This window comes from Triturus cristatus, chromosome 5_1 (assembly GCF_964204655.1).
Source record: "Triturus cristatus chromosome 5_1, aTriCri1.1, whole genome shotgun sequence".
Lineage (NCBI taxonomy): Eukaryota > Metazoa > Chordata > Amphibia > Caudata > Salamandridae > Triturus > Triturus cristatus.
In genome coordinates this window covers 472669773-472690449 of record NC_140587.1, presented here as the reverse complement: position 1 = coordinate 472690449, position 20677 = coordinate 472669773, and the positions used below count along the sequence as shown (strand labels likewise).

General features: G+C 48.1%; 1 protein-coding gene across 1 annotated transcript in view; it reads left to right on the top strand.

Moving 5' to 3' along the window:
- Window positions 1–20677, top strand: part of DECR1 (2,4-dienoyl-CoA reductase 1) — a 224030-nt gene that overhangs the window by 175730 nt on the left and 27623 nt on the right. Inside the window, exon 7 of the mRNA XM_085605309.1 lies at window positions 17938–18010. Coding sequence (XP_085461435.1) covers window positions 17938–18010 — 73 coding nt within the window. The remainder of the gene's footprint in view (window positions 1–17937; window positions 18011–20677) is intronic.

The window sequence follows — 20677 nt, the reverse complement described above, 5'->3', positions numbered from 1 at the left end:
GGGGTTCAGGAATTGGGTAAATCAACTGAGGAACCTTTTTGGGCACTTAAAAACAAAGTATCACATTGGTTAAATACCAACCGACCCCTACCGCCAAATGTAATGAGTAAAATCTTAATGGTGCGTAGGGTGTCTTGGGTGGGATACAACAGGAAAACAATCGATGGGGACTGTGTGGTAGTGAACTTTAAGGACCCACGAGCGGTAAATTATATCTGCTCGTGGAGACCACAAAATAATAGGGCTGACATAGAAACCAGACCGCTTTCATACTTTTACTTCCCAGATGAGCGACCACATTGCGGAGAGACTTGGACCAGGGCCAAACATCATGTGCGGGGAGGGATGGAATGTGGGAGCTATAGATACATTAACAGCGGGGGAGGGATACCTACAGCTAATAGGTTTAGCTGCCCAGATATGGTAGATTGACTGCAGTTGCCCAGGGAAAACGTAATTGACATTAGTGAGGGGCCCCTTATGCGAAAGGCCATGATTAATAATGATTTCAAAGCAGGAAGGGACGAAATAGGAATCGCTAATGATGATCTCGGTGGGGGCAAGTTAAGGACAGACCATGACCAGGGAGGTGTGACACTCGGCACTGTACAAGACCTTGATAGTCGAAGGTGGCCAGGGGGATTAGAGGTATGCCCAGAATCTGTGTTATGCGGTACTAGCATAGGTGCGTGCCCCAATAGAATAGAGGTTAGGAGTCCCTTCGGTGTGTCTTGTACAGAAATTACGGGTAGGAAAGTTGACTCTCAAACTTTTGAGCAATAGTCTAATTGTAATAGCATAGTCACAAATATGAAATTGATATCTTGGAATATAGCTGGACTAACAAAAAATTTGAGTGGTCCAGCTATATCGAATCAAGTGAACTGTGCTTTTTCCAGGAAACATGGTCCCTTAACACTCATTATAGAGTAGGTTATAAGACATTTGGGATCAATGCAATACCTCCCGTAAGGGGTAGGGCCTCGGGAGGTCTTATTATCTGGGTAAAAGTTACCCTGAAAATTAAGATTGAAGTAATTGAGACTGACTCTATGGACATATTGGCACTAAAAGTTACCACACATGATGGGAATGTACTATATCTAATTAATGTTTACAACAGACCTTCTGCCCTATCAAAAGAATCAGTGACTCTGGGAAAATTGGACACTTTCCTAAACAGAATAGCAGACAAATATTCGGTAATAATAGCCGGGGATTTGAACTGCAACTATGAGCCAATTTTAGGCATGGGCGATGTATTTGAAGAAGAAGATAGAGCAAAAAACATTCCCCTGTTAGATAATATTGCTCCAGTACATTGTTCAGTTCTGGCTGTCCAAATAATGAGGTTGACTGCGGAGTTTGGCTTGAGGGCATGCAATGCCGCCTTCCGGCAGATTCAGAAAAAAGCCCGACTTTTGTAAGGAATAGTTCAAAAAGCAACCTCGACTATATAATTGTTTCTTTAGATATTTGGCAATATATGACTGACTTTGAGGTAAAAGATAGGTCTGAGAGCGACCATCGTCCCCTGGACCTACTATTTAATCCTTGTATGCTTAATGGGGTTGGTTTTAACAACAAAATAGACGTCCAAACTGGTATGAGCGATGTAATATTGGTTAGTAATAATAGGCGCTCTTTAAAATGGTCCTATATACTGGAGCACGGTGAAGTTTTAGCGGAAATTTATCTACTCTTAGTTAACACGTTTTCTTCTCATGCAAATATATCATTGGAGGTTGAAAATCCTACTAATTTTATTAATTTGCATAATGAGTTCTTTAAAACACTAAAATTATTGGTAACTAAAATGCCCCAAAAAAAAGCATCGGAAGTTAAACAATCTATCCCATAGTTAGCCATGGTATGGTAAAATCTGTCGTCAAGCAAAAGCTAGTCTCCTGTTGGCAGTAAAGACTAAAACCCCAGTTGAAATCAGGTTAGCGAGAAAAGAATACAAGTAAACCCAGAAGATTGAGAGGAGAGCCTGGGAAGAAGCATGTTGGACTGACCTGCTGGCAGCGGCCCAGACAAAGGATAATGTCGGGTTTTGGAGACTGATGGCGAACGGGAACCACGTAGGAAGAGTAGCAAAAGATGTATATCTTGATGAACTTACTTGGGTTAACCACTTCACTACCTTATTTAAAAAACCCGATTTGGTAACTGTTGTTGGTGAGGATGCCTCGTGGTTTATCCCTTGTGAAACAAAATTGGATTTTAGTCTAGAGGAAACAGAAATGGCCATTAATGCTGTTAAAAATGGCAAAGCGGGGGAGGAGGCTAGCGCGCAACCAAGATGGCCGCGTAGGTGCGAGGCTCCCGAGGACCTCCGCGACCTCCTATGACTATCCTGACCATATCCTGTCCCAGATGAGGGGACTGTGTTGGTGAGCCCGAGCTGAGGTGGCGCCCGTTTTCCGCTTCCAAATCGGCCCTCGGACACCGACTTTAACACCGATTGAGGTTTGCGGCCTTCTCCTAGCCGAACCCCGGATTTGCGTTGTGGGGCGATCCAGTGACGAAGTGAATAACAGCGGCGGACAGGGCTTGGTGGCTCGCGTAACCCGCACTTTCACTTTCGCTTTCGCACCCTCCTTGCTGTCTATGCGAGGTTGGGTCGCGGGGCTTCGTGTGTTGGTGTGGCCTCGCTGGGGGACCCTGCCTGCCCGCCGGCTGTGATCCGCCCCGCAGATCTGGGGTGGCACCCCCCCGGGGCCCGTGGACCGGCTTGCCCGCCCTTCACGACGTGGCTGGTGCGATCGGGAGACTGGGACCATGGCCACGAAACAAGATGGCGATCGGGCAAAGGTAAAATCGACCCGGCGTGGCGCAGCCCATCAGTCCAACAGCATGGATCGCTATACCCTCCAGAAGGGATCTCCTGAGGTGCCACGCAGGTCCCCTGAGGGCCCTACTGATGCCCCCGATCTGCCCACGGATCTGACTCTGCGGGATGTCATGGGTTCCATCGCCGAGATGAAGGCCTCTGTGGGCCAGCGTTTTGACACACTGGCGCAGAAGATCGACTCGGTCCTCGTAGATGTTGGCCTGATAAGGGCCGATCTCTCCAAGACCAACGACCGAGTCGATTCTTTGGCCCACACCGCATCGGGCCTTACGACAGATGTGGCGGCCCTGCAAACGGAGGTGCGCCGGCTTGCTCGGGCGAGTGCGCTGATGGATCATCGCCTGGAGGACTCCGAGAGTCGGGCCCGGAGGAACAACATCCGTATCATCGGGGTGCCGGAGGGACGTGAGGAAGCGGCGGCGGACCTTTTCGTGGAAGACCTGATTGTTACTCATCTCCAGCCACGGGGGCTGAGTAAATTCTTTGCTGTGGAGAGGGCCCACAGGGTTCCCGGGGGAAGGCCTAAGGTCGGAGCCGCTCCGAGACCTCTCATCGCCCGGATTTTTAATTTTCGGGACAGAGACGCTATCCTGCAATCCTCCAGACTACAGGGACCGATTAGACTTGACAATATGGACATTAATTTCTATCCTGATTTCACCCCTGCGGTCCAGAAGCAGAGACTGAGCTTCCTTGGTGTCAAGCGCCGTCTTCGGGACCTAAATCTCAAATACGCCATGCTTTTCCCAGCTAAGCTGCGAGTGGAGGTGGAAGGTCGCACACACTTTTTTGATCGTCCCGAAGCGGCCGGAGACTGGCTGGATACTCTGTCTGGAGATCGGGATCGGGGTGGCGAGGGGGGGAGCGGCCGGGGGAGAGGGCTCGCCGGATCAAGACTGAGGGGCTAATATTAGGCCTCGCTCGGGACAAAAATGATGCCACTTTTGACTATACGTCGGATTGCTTAAGTTCCCCTCCTATGGAGGTTGTGTGGGGTCTCTTGGGGGTTCTCCCTCCTCCTCTGGGGGTCTAGTTAGTTTAACTATCTATGGGGCGACAGGCACACTGCACGTTGGGGGGGCTGTCTGGGCTCATGCAGGGGTGCAGGGAGGGGGGAGTTTTGTTGGGGTGGGTGGGCAGGGATGGGGTGTTGTTCGTTATTATCACAAGGCAACCCTTTTTTTGTGTTGGTTCTACTGTGCTCTCGGGGGGACGAATGATGGTTTCTGTGTATGATGGGGGGTAGGGAATTAACTTTGTTGTCTTGGAACGTCAATGGACTGGGGGACAGGATCAAACGAGGTGTGGTCCTAGAGTATCTGAAGCGACTCTCGCCTGATGTGGTCTTCCTGCAGGAGACACACCTTATTGGCAATTCCTTCTGCGCCATGAATCGGCGTGGCTACCGCCTCGTGGCCCACTCGGGCTTCACGTCAGGCTCGAGGGGTGTGGGTATCATGGTAAAGAACTCGCTCCCGTTGGAAATTGATGAGGTGCTCCACGATGACAGGGGACGTTACACTGTCTTGGTGGGGAGAATGGAGGGCAAAGTGGTTGTCTTTGTGTCAGTGTACGTCCCACCGGGGTTGCAGTCGACCACCTTTGCAGATCTGGGGCGCCTCCTCCTTGGCCTTCCGGGGGGGCTTCTGGTGGTGGGGGGGGATTTCAACGCGGTGGTTTCTGGGACTGTGGATCGTCACCCCCCTAGGGACCTCCCCCGGGCACAGGCGTGGCTATCCGGCCTCTTGGATACACTGGGATTGGTGGACTGCTGGCGCTTAAAACATCCCACGCAGCTGCAATACACTTTCCACTCGGGGGCCCATGGTAGTCTCTCACGGCTTGATTATGTCCTTGTCCCGGCGGCCCATGTCGGGAGGGTGGGGGAGGTGCGCCATTTGGCACGGGGTATCTCGGACCACTCCCCGCTATTGTTGCATTTTGATGTCTTTCCGAGGGCTGAGAGCAGGGTGGTCCCAATCAATTCCTGGTACCTGCGCGACCCCACCATTCGCGCTGACTTGATTAAATCCCTCCAGCGCTATTTTGAGGAGAATGTGGGGTCAGTGCCTTCAGCTATCTCCCTGTGGGAGGCCTTCAAAACAGTACTTAGAGGGGAGGCCCTATCCCTTATTTCCCACGCCCGGAGGCGCGAGCGGGAGGAGGTGACCCGGGTGGAGGCTGAAATAGCTGAGCTGGAGGGTAATCTAGAAGATGGGGTGACGGATGCTGCACTACATGTCCTCCAGCTCAAACAGGCGGCTTATAGGGCCCTCGTTACGGAGGCGGCCAGGGGCCTTAGTAGAGAGCAACAGGGGCGACTGTATGATGTGGGTGATAAGGCTGGTAAACTGATAGCGTGGCTGGATAAAAAGGAGAGAGCGAATCGTGTGGTCCCGCTGATTGAGAAAATGAATGGTGTGTGTGTAACTGAGCCAGAAGAAATTGTCTCCTGTTTCGCGGAGTATTTCCGCGAGGTGTATTCCCAGGTCTCTTCTTGCTCGGAAGAGGATTCCCGTGCCCTGCTCAGGGATATCGCGCTGCCTTCCCTGTCCGGGGAGGACAGGGTGTCGCTGGACGCCGCTCCCACCTCCGACGAAATCGCCCTCGCCATACGCTCGGTCGCTTCTGGCAAGGCCATGGGCCCGAACGGTATCCCTATCGAGCTGTATAAGCTGCGACCGGATACATTGGCGCCTCACCTCCGCGCAATGTTCCTCGCGGCCCACTCGCTGGGCTCCCTCCCGCTTGACCAGCGTCTGGCTACAATCGTGGTGATCCACAAGGAAGGGAGACCTCGGGATCGGGTTACTTCTTATCGGCCTATCTCATTACTGAATGCGGAGCCTAAAATTCTCGCTAAGGTACTCGCCAATCGGCTGGTCGGTGTGGTGGGAGATCTGGTTCATCAGGACCAGTCTGGCTTTATTCCCCATCGCAATACAGCCCTTAATCTGCGGCGTTTGCATGGGGTGCTTGCGCGCGTCCCATTTATACGGGAACCGGCCATTTTGGCGTCCTTAGACGCCACCATGGCGTTTGACACGCTTGAGTGGCCATACATCTGGGCGATGCTTGCGAAGTTCGGATTTGGCCCAGGATTCATCAGTTGGGTCAAATTGTTGTATGCGGGCCCATTGGCGCAGGTGGTCGTGAACGGAAGAGTATCGGCCCCGTTTGAGCTGGGCCGGGGCACGCGACAGGGCTGTCCCTTGTCGCCGCTCCTTTTTGCGCTTGCCTTGGAGCCCCTGGCGGAGTGGCTGCGGTGGGAACCTTCCATCCGTGGTCTCCGTTGGACCCCCGAGTATGAGGACCGCGTATCCCTATACGCTGATGACATCCTTCTGTACCTAGCCTCCCCACGTAAATCACTTATAGTGCTAGTTGATGTTTTACGCTCGTTTGGTCGTAACTCCGGTCTCGTCATCAACTGGGCTAAATCGTGTGTGTATGTTCTCTCTGGGGAGGCTCCTATTCTCCCGCGGGGCTGTCCGATCCAGATCGCCCCGCAGGGATTTCGGTACCTGGGTGTCTTCATTACTCTGGACCCGGAGGCCCGGTATGAACGGAATCTGCTTCCCAGCGTCTGCGGGTAGATGTCGCACGCTGGCGGCGCCTGCCGCTTTCGCCGCTCGGCCGGGCGGCATTGTTCAAGATGATGTCTCTGCCGCGTTTTCTGTACGCTTTGCAGAACACTATGGACTTGGTCCCGGCGCGCTACTTCCGTGAGGTGGAGAGTCTGCAACGCCGCCTGTTCTGGGACGGGAGGCCGCGCATAGCTCTGGCTAAGCTGACGCTCCCATGGATTGACGGGGGGATTGCCCTCCCGGATATTAAACGGTACTATTGGGCCTCCCAGCTCGCTGCCATTAACCATGGCCTCTACGGGCCCGCCTTAAACCCGGCATTTGAAATGGACAAGATGCTCCTGCCAGGTGGCGACTACAATCGAGCGCTCTACTCTAGCCCGCCCGATGCTCGTCTGACGGGCCCCACGCGTGTCATGGTGCAAGTCTGGCACGCGGCCAATGCAGCTATGGGGTGGAAGGACCGTTTGACCCGGGCATCACCACTATACGCGTCTGAGCGGTTGGGTTCCTTGTGGACCTCTAAGGGCTTCGAGAAGTGGGACATAATAGGTATCAGTAAAGTGGGGGATCTTTGGACGAGGGGAGGATTTAAAACGTTCGATATGCTGCAGACGGAATTTCAGTTGCAGGGCAGTGAATACTTTCGGTATTTGCAGGTCCGTCATGCGCTGGGCTCCGTCTTCTCGGACGTTGCCTCCATCCCGGAATATTCCCCCCTGGAGGATAGAATGCTGGATGGGCACGTCCCGGACAGCACGATCTCACTTATATACAAAAAGCTCATAAACGACCGCTCGGGCCTGTTGACTGCCCTTCGTGCGGCTTGGGTTGCCGACGGGCTGGAGTTGGACGACGAGGACTGGACCTCCGCGGTGGCCTCCCCGAAGGAGGTGGCCATACCGGCTCGCCTTCGCTTCGTCCAGCTCAAGATACTCCACCGGGTCTACATGACGGGGCCAAAGCTTCTGCGTATGGGCTATGCTGGAGATGGGTTGTGTAAGCGTGGGTGTGGTGCTTTGGGGACCTTTCTACATATTTTGTGGGAGTGCCCGGAGGTGGAAGGGTTCTGGCGTGGTGTACATGAGGTGCTGCGACTGGTTACGCATGTGGCGCTGTTGCCTGAAGCGAGAAGATGCCTGTTGAATGTGTGGGAACCGACTGATTACTCGGCGCCGCAGACGTGGTGGGTGACTCTGGGATACATGATAGCCAAGCGTGATATTGCTCAACTGTGGGGGTCCCAGAGGCCCCCGACGGTCTCGGCCTGGAAAGAACACATGGACTGGTGCATGTTTCGAGAAAAGGTGGTGTATGTGGTGAGGGGTAAGCCTGGGACGTGGGTGAAAGTATGGGGCCCCTGGAACGCCTACCGAGGGGGTATCTGTGCACCTCCGCTGCTGCCTGATGCCTCGCCAGCCCCGTCCCCTTAGCCGACTCATTCCCCCGCTGCCGGGCATTGGGTTCCCCCAGTCCTCGCTCTGTTCTCTTCCCCCTCTTTATACTTCTGTGTATAGTTGGGATCCCCCCTCTAGGGGAGCACGTGCTGCTATTTTTGATTGTGGGTTGCCTTGTGGGTGTGGTTTTTATTTTTGTTGTTCTTAATTTAAAATGAAACCGCATAATGGGGCCTGGATGATGTGGCTTTTGACATTGTTACCTACTGAGAAATGCTCCTCCTGTAATACCACGTGTTCCATAAATGTATGTCGTATGTTCCTACCATTGCTAGCGGCCGGCCGGAAGGTTGTGGGCCCATACTTGTATACTTTTAAGACTTGTAATAAACGGTTTCAAAAAAAAAAAAAAAAAAAAAAAATGGCAAAGCGCCGGGCTTAGACAAAGTTCCCGGCGACCTGTATAAACAAGAGTTGAGCGTTTGGGCGCCTTATATAAACTATTTTTGCAAAATATTAGCATCTGGGGTTGACTTCCCTGATAGCTGGAGGGGTGCTTTAATTTTTAAAAAAGGGGATCGGTTTGATCCATTTAATTATCGCCCGATCAGCCTAATGGATATTTTGCAAAAAATGTACTCTAGGCATATTTTAGCTAGGGTGAACCTGTGGATGGAAGACAATTCGGTACTTAGTAAGTTTCAATCAGGGTTTAGGAATAGAATAAGTACCGTAGATCAAGTTTTTAGACCCTGCTGCCTCTATTGGAAGTATGTGCACATAAGGAAGGGACATCTCTACATCGCGTTTGTAGATCTTAGAGCGGCGTTTGATCTAGTTCCACGAGATCTCTTATGGGAATCTTTACATTCGCAAGGGTTACCAGCTTGCTTGCTGCAACAGATAATAAGGTTGCATGCAAAGAATTTCGCTAAGGTGCGATGGGGCCCAAATGGGGAACTTTCACAAAATATATCAATTGAGCGTGGGGTTCGTCAGGGATGCGTGCTGGCCCCCACGCTATTTTCCTTGTTTGTGAATGATATCCCCAAATATTTGGCAGGCTGTAATAACGATTCCCCTAAATTGAATGGTGAGAGGGTATCCGCGTTATTATATGCAGATGATACCATACTAATCTCTCAAATTCCCAGAGGCCTCCAAGAACTTCTATATTCATTTCATCAGTATTGTACTAAAGAGGGACTAGAGATAAATGCGAAAAAAAACAAATGTATGGCCCTAAATCCCCATAAATCTCAGAAGGGGAATTTGGTACTAAATGGACAAAAATTAGAATCAGTTAAGAGCTTCATTTAGTTGGGAGTTTCCCTTGATTCTAAATTTTCATGGAAAAACCAAGTAGAGAAGAGTAAACTGATGTTTACGCAGAACACCATACCCATCATAAAAATGCATGGTGCGAGCTCTTGCAAAGCAGTTTCGCCGGCATTGGAGATATTTAAGTGTAAGGCTCAGTCTGCTGCACTGTACGGGGCTGAAATTTGGGGACCAATGTCCAAGAATGCCTTCACAATTAATGAAAATAAATTTTTGACAAGTCTTGTGAGGATGCCGAATGGTACCCCTCTAGTACCACTAATGCTGGGCTTAAATATCAAACGAACAGACCATTATAATATTTTGCGGCCCTTGACTTTTTGGGTGAGGCTTTGGTCTATACCAGAACTCATAGATTATAGGGATGGCTTAAAAGAAATAATGAGCCTGGATGTGTTAAACTCTATTGCCTGGCTCAAACATGTTCGTCTTTGGTTCACGAAAATTGGCTTGTCCGAATTTTGGGACGAACCGGAAAGCCTACCTCAAAACGCAAAAAAACTGGTTAAGACTGCTTTTTGGGGCTATATGGAAAACACCACGATTAATGAGCATAGAGGAGGAACTTTGACAAACAATTTCTTGATCTTCAAGGATAGCCCCAGATTTGAGAGCTTCCTTGATGAGATCGAACCACCCCTAGCTAAAAGTCTATTTATGAAATGGAGATATGGTAATCTTATGCATAATTCAACTCTGGCTAGATGGTCCAGGGAGGGCAAAATAGGGCAAAATGATACAATGTTAAGTGACCTCTGTACTATGTGTCATGATAGTTCCAAGGAGGATGATCGCCACATCATTTTCTTCTGTCCGGCCTATTTGATAGCGAGGAGAAAATGGATTAAGCCTTTATGCAATCTTCTTGGTGTAAGAGCTTGTAAGGAGGCTCTGAGAATTATTAAATCAGATACCAGAAGAACGATTGCTTTTAGTATTAGTAGATTTCTTCTCTCAATATATCTTGTTCGCAAAAAGAGTGGTCTTAAATTGTAAGTTTGGATCATTAGGGAGTCTACATGTAGTTAAATTTAATCCATCCCCCTGCTCATTTTTAATTTTTGTTGTTGTTTAGTTCAGTTTTAAATTTTGATATGATGTGTTTAATATTTTTATAAACGTTTTCGTTGTTTTATGATCCCCTTCTTTCTCCTCCAGCACTGCATTGCTCATTTGTATCTGTTCTCTCACAAACTATAAAATGTATCGTGTTGGCTAATTCTATTATGTATAGTTGAATTGTGAATCTTTTCTGGCTCAAACTGTGCCGAAATAAAGATAAATAATAATTATAAGTCACTCCTAAAGCAGGCTCTAAAGGCTCATAGGGCTGGCACATGGTATTTAAAAATTAGGACCTTCCTTAAGTTTACTTGTTCTTACAGGGAAAAACTCCTGAAGTCGTTTTTCATTGTTGTGAGGCTGTTTCCCATAGACTAACAGTGGGTTGCCTTATTGCAGTTAAAAAGTGATATTTTAAGTTACTATTCTGAAAATACCACTTTTAAAAAGTTGGCATTTTTCTGCCTATACCAAATGCGCCTTTTGACCACTGCCCAGGGTCACATGACCGTCAAGGTCTCTCCTGTGGTGTTTTGTGTATTCTTTCTAGACTTGGCGACAAAAGGGCCTTGTGTGTGGAGCATTTCCTGGGGGTGGGGAGGACCTTAATGAGCTTTGAAGGATAACCTCAGGGCTTGTCCACTGTTTCCATGACTTCTAAGGGTTCCTGCACTGCCACTGACAAATCCAGCTCACACCGAGACCTCCCTGTCCTTTGTTATCTAAGACATTTCGAAGCCAAACTCAGTAAAGGCGGAAGGCTAGATAAATGGGCATCCCCTAACCACAGGCTGGCACTAGGGATCAAAATGACACCATCAGAACCTCTCATTAGAGCACTCCTGGACCTGTGGAAGATTCAGGAAAAGGATTGTCCTGCACTCAGAAGCAGGAAGAGGGGACCTGCTTGCCCTGAACTCAGGTGCCCCCGAAGTGACTCCAAGAGTCAGTTGGCTGACCCCCTGTTTGAGCTACAGGGATACAACCAGCTTCTAGAGGCCTTTCTGCAACTGCCAAGCTGACCAGCACCAATTGGACCTGTCTGAGCCCTGTTGCTAGCCTCTGCTTAAGAGAGTCTAGACCTCCTGCCCCAAAACCGCAGGTCCTTTTATCCAGGTGAAGACTCCAATTCAGACATTTTTGAGCTCTTTGCGACCACAAACAACTCCTTGCATTGCCCAACGACCATCCATGATGTCCGCTTACGGAAATCTCCAGCGACAACCTGCTCTTCATCCCTGCGCTAGTGGCAGCGTCTGAGGTGACTGCCAATGCAAAGCTCCAGCGAAGACTGATTCGTCATACCGAACGGGAACCGTCCGTGACTCCCGGCCTGTTCCCCAACAGTGATCTCCTTGCATCTACCCCCAATCAATGCTTCCCTGCAGTGCCCCGCATGTACATGGACCCAGTGGAGGTAAAATCATCCGTGGGAAGAACCTGGTCCCGCATTCTGATCTGCGCTCCATCGTAGTCGGCCTAAACGAATGACTTTGGCCAGGTCCAGCGTAACCAATTGACCACAATTGGTTCTTATAGAAATGGGTTATTGGCTGAGAGAGGTAGAAGGCCCAAACATGCAAAAACCACAATCTTTGTTAGGGTTAACCATAAAAGTAAAATAAATTAACCTGTGCTTAACCCTCTGGTAGCTTGCCACAAAGCAGCCAGGCTTAACTTGGAGACAGTGTGTATTTATTTTACACAGAAATAGTAATAAAGCGAAAACACAACAAAAATCCCAAACTGATTTAGAAACATAGAGAAAAATTTAATAAACTGATACCACAATGACAAAATTCCAACCAGTAGACCAGAGATATTGATTTTTTATGAAGTTTTTTGTGAAAATAGCGCCTCAAAGCAGACCAACCTCAGTGGAGTGTGGGTCAGATACAGAGACCAGGTTAGTCCCTCTGAAGAGATCCCTTCTCAAGTCCAACACAAAGAGTTCAGTTTGTGTTAGCGGAGGGCACAAAGTGGAGGCTGAACATCACCGATTATTGTTGCTGTAGTATGAAAAACAAGTAATCGCTGGAGCCTTGTGTTGGTTTACCACTGTGGACGGTCACTATTGGCACAAAAAGCTAGTCCTTTTTGATCTTCGCTTTGACGGTCATTACAGGCAGCAGACTGTTTGCATGAACAGGCCAATCATGGTTGCGAAGAGCCCAAGCTTGAAGATTTTCAGCTTTTTCTCCAGGGGGAGCTCTTACTGATGCCTGCCAAAGTTTCAAGACCTGGAGGGGCTCCTCTTGGGGATCAGGACTCACTCCAGCAGTAGCCAGCAGCAGGTCTCCGGTCCAGTTGATGATGGTAAGCTGGGTAGTTGCAGGGAGGTCTCTGGAAGCCTGTAGCCCACACAGTTCAGGCAACAGACCCTTGGAGCCACTCTGGGCAGCCTGGGATCAAGGCAAGCAGGTCTAATCTTCCTTCTTCAGACAGCACTGCAGTCCTTCGAGCAGCAGGTAAGTCCTTCTGGCAGGAGGTCCTTCTTCGGAATCTTCCACAGGTCCAGGAGTATTCTCTTGAGTGGTTCTGAAGGCTCTAGTTTTATATGTCGTGCCAGCCTTTGTAAGGTGTAATTCCCTGACCTACTCCCAAAACTGGTTATGGTCAGTTCTTCCTCTTTCCCAGGTCCTGGCTCCAAACCCTCTAGTCTGACAAAAGGCAAGGCTGGCATGCTGTCAAGTTCCTTTGTGTGTTCTGCAGGCAGGACCCTTTGAAATGTAATCAAGATAAGAGACTGCTCCTCCCCAGTCATCTTGTCAGGAATCCCTCTCCACTCACACCTAGGTTTCCTTTGTCTCTCTGGAGACAATACACAATCCCCGACAGTAGAGCCATTCTCTGTTGTGTGACCCAGAACACTATCAGAAAGGCACAGTTGTTTGGGACAAGAAAATGGCAATTTTCTAAAAGGGGCCTTTTCAAAATTGTAACTTAAAATCCGACTTCACCTTTAAGAGGATTATACATTACAATTAATTTGAGGGTAAACAGCATATCTTTATCTGCTCCCAATTTGTAGTTAGCACTTATTAAATGTAATATGGTAACCTAGTTTTAGTCTATGGGAGAGATCGGCCTCACAACTTAAGGTTTTCACTGTCGGGACATGCTAAACTTAAACACGCGTCATACATTTTAAGTACCATGCACTCAGCCCTAAGAGACTTTAGGGCCTACCTTAGGGGTGACTCATAAGTATTAAAAAGGGCCTTTTGCCAGGACAAAATAGCAGTTTAAACTGCAACACAAGCTGCATCAGCAGGCCTGAGATATGTTTTAAAAGTCTAATTTAGTGTGCTGCTGACTTCTAGTAACAATTAGTTCGAGGCATGTGGGCTGCTGAATTCATATCTGTGCATAGATCGCCGCCTAGTGTTGGGTCCGGATGTTTGCACGTTGTTGTCCTGGAAGAGTCTTCGAAGTATCCTGAGATAGGTGACTCCTCCCCTGGACCACAGTGCGCATGGGCATCCTCTCCATCCCCAGATTGTTTTTTTCCGCCATTGGGTTCGGATGTGCTTATCTTAGCTCAAGTTTGGAAAATTTCGTTTAAGGCCAAAAGGCCTTTAGCTTCGTCGGTACTGTTCCCGCTCGGTGTCGACAGCTTTTCTTACTTAGTTTAGAAACTTCTTCCAGTTTTCGGATCCGTTTCATCCGAACATCGACATTACATCGACGATGGAATCGAGGACCCCATTCAAGCGGTGTCCTTTATGCCACGCCAAATATCCACACATCGACGTCCACCCGGTGTGCAACAAATGCCTCTCGCCGGATCATGACGAATCGACCTGTATGGCCTGTGCCCGATTCCGATCCAAGAAAACTCTCCGGAATCGACGGGCAGCGAGATTAGAAGCGCAGCAATCGGCACCGGCCCCGGCAAACATCTTCAGCACCGAGGACGAAGATGTTGAAAGCGTGGAAGAAATAAACTCCAGCCCCGCTTCCGAACACGATTCCCAATCGGAAGACGCCGATGAAGAGCTTTTTCACAGGGAAGAAGCCGACGACGAGGTAGGGGACTACGATGAGGCCTTTGGGGCCGAAGGAGATAGCTCTGGTGAAGAGCAGGGCCTACCCGTCGAAACGGAGGCTATCAAAGTGCGTCATTCTACGGCTCCGGTCGAGGGATCGCCTCCGGGCCTTACCCGAGATCAATCCAAAAGTTCTTCGGCCCCGCCTTCAGGCCCGGCCTCGAACATCCAGCAAGAGCCATTAATACCGAAAAAGAGTGGTTTCCCTTCAACGAAACCGAAACCAATCGTCGCACCAGTTCCTCAGAAACTGAAAGTGAAACTGGCAGTGGTCGGATCGAAGCACTCGAAGACCTCCACTCCTTTGACGCCAGCACAGTCCATCGGCTCCGAACGCACTAAACGGGATTTCGGCGCCGAACTCGCTGCAGCGGATGTCGGTACCGACCCGAAAAAGAGGGCCGTCGGTCCCACAAAAGCGCCTCGGCCCCCGGCACCGAAGCAGTCGGTCCCAACTACCAAAGTTAAGATGGCCGCTACATCGGAGTCCACTTCAAAGGCAGCGATACGGGTCAAGTCATCGACTCCGTCGACCGCTACTACCTCTCCTCGACTCAATGAGCCTGTGGCTCCGAAGCAATCAACGCCTACCTCTACGGAACCACTCGGCACCAAAGAACCTTCGGCGTTCTCGGTGCGACAAGTTGCAGCGTCCTTGCAACGCATCAAAGAACCATGGCGAAATTCAGCACCCAGATCCGCAACAGCTGAACCTGGCAATCTGGCTCCTGAAGTCTTAGAGTTTGGCTACCTAAACTTGCCACCTGACTGTATGGAGATCATCAAGGAGGCCAGGAGACCCACTACCAGAGCTTGCTATGCAGCTAAATGGAAACGGTTTGTCATTTACTGCACCCACAATGACATCAACCCGCTAGACGCATCCATTCAAAACATTATCTGTTACCTCTTACACCTATACCGATGCAATCTAGCATACACCTCAATACGCATCCATTTAACCGCAATAGCAGTCTATCTCCAGAACAGGCAGCACCTCTCTTTATTCAGAGTGCCTGCCATCAAAGCCTTCTTGGAGGGACTCAAACGAGTAATTCCCCCAAGACACCCGCCAGCACCAGTGTGGAACCTCAACTTGGTCCTCACCAGACTAATGGGTCCACCCTTTGAACCTCTCCACTCATGTGAGATTCAATTCCTCACATGGAAAGTAGCTTTCCTAGTCGCAATCACTTCGTTAAGAAGAGTTAGTGAACTCCAGGCACTAACCATTCAAGAGCCATTCATACAGGTTCACGCAAACAGGGTCGTACTGCGTACCAACCCCAAATTCTTGCCTAAAGTAATATCGCAGTTCCACATGAATCAAACTATTGAACTGCCCGTTTTCTTTCAGAATCCACAAAATGTCGCTGAAAGAATGCTCCATACACTAGATGTCAAGAGGGCCCTCATGTACTATATTGACAGAACTAAACACTTTAGGAAGACAAAACAACTTTTCGTTGCCTTTTCTCCACAACACAAAGGCAACGCCATTTCCAAAGCAGGTATAGCCAGATGGATCGTTAAATGTATTCAAATTTGCTATCAAAAAGCTAAACGCACATTAACGATTCCCCCACGAGCCCACTCAACACGTAAGTTAGGGGCATCCATGGCTTTCCTGAGAAACATTCCTTTACAGGAAATATGTAGAGCAGCCGCATGGTCCACTATACATACATTTACCAAACACTACTGTGTAGATGTACACTCAAAACAGCAGGCAGCTGTAGGACAGGCTGTTCTCAAAACTCTCTTTCAGACTGCTGCAGCTGGCACTGGTAGCCGCCGCTAATAGGAGGTACTGCTATGTATTCTATGCACAGATATGAATTCAGCAGCCCACATGCCTCGAACTGAATATGCTACTTACCAGTATGCATCTGTTCTTGGCATGTAGGGCTGCTGACATTCATATCGCCCACCCTCCTCCCCGGCGCCTGTAGCAGCTGCAGCTCTCAGAATTACTGTATAGCATGGTCATCACTTCCTGTATCAACTCCATCACTGCCACAATGGCGAAAAACAATCTGGGGATGGAGAGGATGCCCATGCGCACTGTGGTCCAGGGGAGGAGTCACCTATCTCAGGATACTTCGAAGACTCTTCCAGGACAACAACGTGCAAACATCCGGACCCAACACTAGGCGGCGATCTATGCACAGATATGAATGTCAGCAGCCCTACATGCCAAGAACAGATGCATACTGGTAAGTAGCTTATTCAACATGCAAGCCCTGGGTATAGGTGCTACAATTTACTAGGGACTTAGAACTAAATTAAATGTGCCAATTAGGTTTAGGCCATGTTTATCATGTTTCAAGGAGCGAGCACAAGCAATTTAGCTCTGGTTAGCAGGGGTAAAGTGCACAAAGTCCTAATGCAAACTAAAACGAGGTCAGCAAAAATCAGGGAGTGAAGGCAAAACGTTTGGTGAAATACCACACTAAGGATGCCAGGTCTAAGAGCGATTGGTGCGTTTGGCGCTATTTCCTCTAGAAACTTTAAAAATGAATTACTGCGGTTCTACTGATTGGATTTTGGATATTTTGATGTAATTTTATTTATTGAAACTATTTTTCTAAATTGTTTTGGGATTTTTATTGTGTTGTTTTTTTTCACTTTATTTTTGTTTGAGTTCTACATAAATAAATTCCACATTGCCTTCAAGTTAAACCTGGCTGCTGTTGTGCTCAGCTACCAGAGAATCAAGCACAGGCTCATTGAGTGACTTTTGTTGTTTACCCTAACAGCGATTGTTGACTGCCAGCTCTTTGTGTGGTGCATTTTCTGTCTCCTTTTAAAAGTTTAGCCATATAAAGTGTCTAAGTGAGAACGTAAGATTATAGCTACCTGTATTCTGAGTGTTTTGGTTAGGCATTAATTTATTCTCGTTTCCTTCACAATTAAAAATAAAATGCATGGCACAACTCAAAGGCCTTGTGTATAAAAACTAACCCTGGGTGTAGTTCGAGGAGTTTTGCTACACGGAACTCAGCAAAGTTACAAAAAACCTCTGTGATAGTTGCGGAAGTGGCGGAGTGTAGTGCGAGCTGCTGTTTGCGCTATTCTCCCTGCCGCTCGGGTAGAAATTCTACCCGAGCTGCAGCTCGCGCTGTACTGGGAAAAAACTCTGTTGCGCAACGCGAAGTGGAGATTTCTGCACTCCACAAGCTCTGCAGAGTGCAGGAAACTCCGCAAACAGAGCGGAGTTCACCACCCAGGACTAATGAAATTGCCAATAAAACAGCCATATCAGTGAATGATTTAAATTTCTACATTTTTATTTCAATTTATGATGGCCATGTTTAGGTGCCAGAATGTTTTTTTACTCTTTGTTTTTCATGCATATCCTTCCAATAAAAAATGCGAATTATCAATTTCACTAGTCTGCCATGGGCAGACCTTTCGGTATGGTCAATGCATGTTTACCTTCTGCAAACAGTGCTCTGGATCCTCTTTATTGTTATGTTCAGGATTTAGTTTTTTTAATTTTGTTTTTTAAAGTTCACCTCATGTGGCTTAGTATTTTGTCATTGACAGAGTTTGGTCAGTTTCCCAGTGGGATGAACAGGTTAATTAATTATGGCTTTGAGTGTGAGTTATCCATTTTAAATGGGGTTTCTTTTCAATTTTAGGTCTCTCGCTAGTGAATGGGGTCGATATGGGATGCGATTTAATGTGATTCAGCCAGGACCAATAAAAACCAAGGTAAACTTTGTTTGGTTTGCACACCAAGTGCGTATATTTCACAGGCACAATCTGAAAAGTGTACATTTTCATGGTAATGAATATTGTACCAGAATATGTTAAATTGCAATATAGGATTATGTAATAACAGAAAGCAAAGTATCAAAACATGAAATCTTTTGTTGTACCAAGATAAATAACTGTATTGCAGGACACATCACTCGTGTTCAGTAGTGCCACTCATTCATTGAAAATTCCTTTTAACTAAACTAACGTTTTTCAGAGGTGAATGTGTATGGTACAGCTTGTTACTAAAAGCACCAAGATTTGGAGAAAACCCCCATAGTCTTTGTAATGCTATCTATGTCATACACAGGATTCACGCACAACGGCTCAATCACTTCACATATCCTTTTTGTGCAAGCTTCTGATAATCGGATGGCAGGACAAAGTGCTGCATACTGAATTATTTTCCAGAACCAGTCTGCCGTCAGTTCGTACACTGCTGATGAAAGCCCAGACCAGATGCACTGGGCATGTTGTAAGAATTCTCAGGTGAGCACATCCCCAAACAACTCTTCTACGGAGAACTCACTCAGGGAAAATTTCAGATGGAGGACAAAAGAAGCAGTTCAAGTACACGTTGAAGGCCTCCCTGAAGTCCTTCGAGATCAACACCGCCAAGTGGGAAACCCTTGCACTGAACCGTCCAGCGTGGCACAGCCTCATTCACAAAGGCTGCCACACCTCCGAGGTGAAACGTACTGCTGAGGCTGTAAAAAAGCGTGACCTGTGCAAGTGCAGAACTGCCTGCACATCATCAACAGTGTCATCAAATGTCTCCCTGATGTGTGACAGGATGCTCTATGACCAAATCAGACTACTTAGTTATCTTCAGACGCACAGAACCCCTGGTAACCCAGTCAATGAGATGTTGAGGTCTTTATAGACAACGATTGACGGACATCATGTCAGACATGCATTTATGCATTCACTTTAATTCTGTTGAAATGCGAGGTTTATTCAAAAGAATAACAGACTGGCATTGCTGCAAATATAACAAGCATTGGCATAGCCCATAGGTCTCGCCTTTGGGACATTTTAAGTGTTTAGACATGCAACAGTTGATGTTATTGCACCAAGGATAATGTACTGCATAACTAAATACTTATAAGGTTCCAAAGGCGAGACCTATTGGCTATGCCAATGCTTGTTTTAAATGTGTTTGTGTCTAAATCGAATTTTTTAAAATCCGGTGTTTCGCATGACTACTGAAGAAGTGGCCATGGTGAGACGTTGGTGAAAGTTACTTGTCGGGGTGAGCTGTGTGAAAAGTGTGCTTTTATTCATACTTCCAGAAAGTTCTTACCTCATTCTGAATGCTGATGCTCGCGCCAGAAGTTTGGCGACGGGGAAGCCTGAAGCTGTCACTCAGAGCTGCTGTAATAATTTGTCAGCTGGATCCACGGAATGCCGCCTTAGCCCTTTGGGATGGTTAGCATTCCCCTACTCGGCACCGCAATGGCGCCCAGGAGGCGTGTTTACTGAACAGTGACCCCTCCTCCGCTAGAGCTGATGGTCTCCTAGCAGGCCTGATTTTCCACCGCGAAAAGCGGGGCTATGCAGGCTTGTTTACCCCCTATCACTCCCAGACCATATGTATGTGGAGCACAATGGCCAGAACTCCTTACCTGGCAACTGGGGAACGAGATTCGAATTTCGGCGTCGGCTCAACATCCTGTGATTCTGAGAAAATCACTTAATCTCCCAGTGCCTACAAAAAAAAAATGGTGTCCTTGTGTACCGATAAATGGTGCTAATATAATGCCTCCCGAGTTCGCACTACATAAAGCAACAAAAAAAATACGTAAGAGATATTTTTGTATAGTGAGTAGTCTGCTGCTGACATGGCGTTGCAGCGCTAGTATTACTCCAGGGATGACATTCTAAGCCACTCTACATGGACTCTGACAGGAGAATACCTTAGTAGGTAACTGCATTATGTGAGCACAATCGTCCAGGCCCCCTGCAGTCCATCTTCAAGCCTAGGTGTTCTTGACATGTAGCGCCTGAAGGCAATGATTTTTGTGAAGGAAGGACTGATTGAATGAAAACAGGACAGCAAGCGCCTCCCTATGCCTTGCACTAGAGCTTTCTTCGTAGCGATGAACACACACACGTCTATGGAAGTAAGAGTTCGGTAATTTGCCTTGGTGATTTTTCTGCCCTTCAAATATGCAAATGGTACGCTCCTCACATAGAGTCGATGTCGTGAGGTGCCTGGCGCTCAAACAGCCGTTGGTATTAACCAACCCAGCGGTGCTTATAGCAGCAATTTCGAGAGGATGAGTGGTTCCTGTTAGGATGCGATTTCGGACCCAGGGGCGATCTTTGCAGCAGCTGCACCTTTAGCTGGATTTCTTTGCCAAAGTCATAACTCTATTAACTCTATTAAAGGTGCATGCTTGGCGTTTTCAAGTCATTTAAGGAAGCGTGTGTTCTCCCTCTATGAGTGAAGGAGGTGTGGTGAGGTTACGATTTTACCAACCTAGGGATCTGATTACAAATGCTGCCTCCCGAACTTAGCTCAGCGTCGTCTGTGAGCATCGATGTGTCTATGGTGCCTCGGGAATATCGTCTACTGAAATGGGAAGCGCCTTGAGGCGATGTGGCTTCAACTTGCCTCTC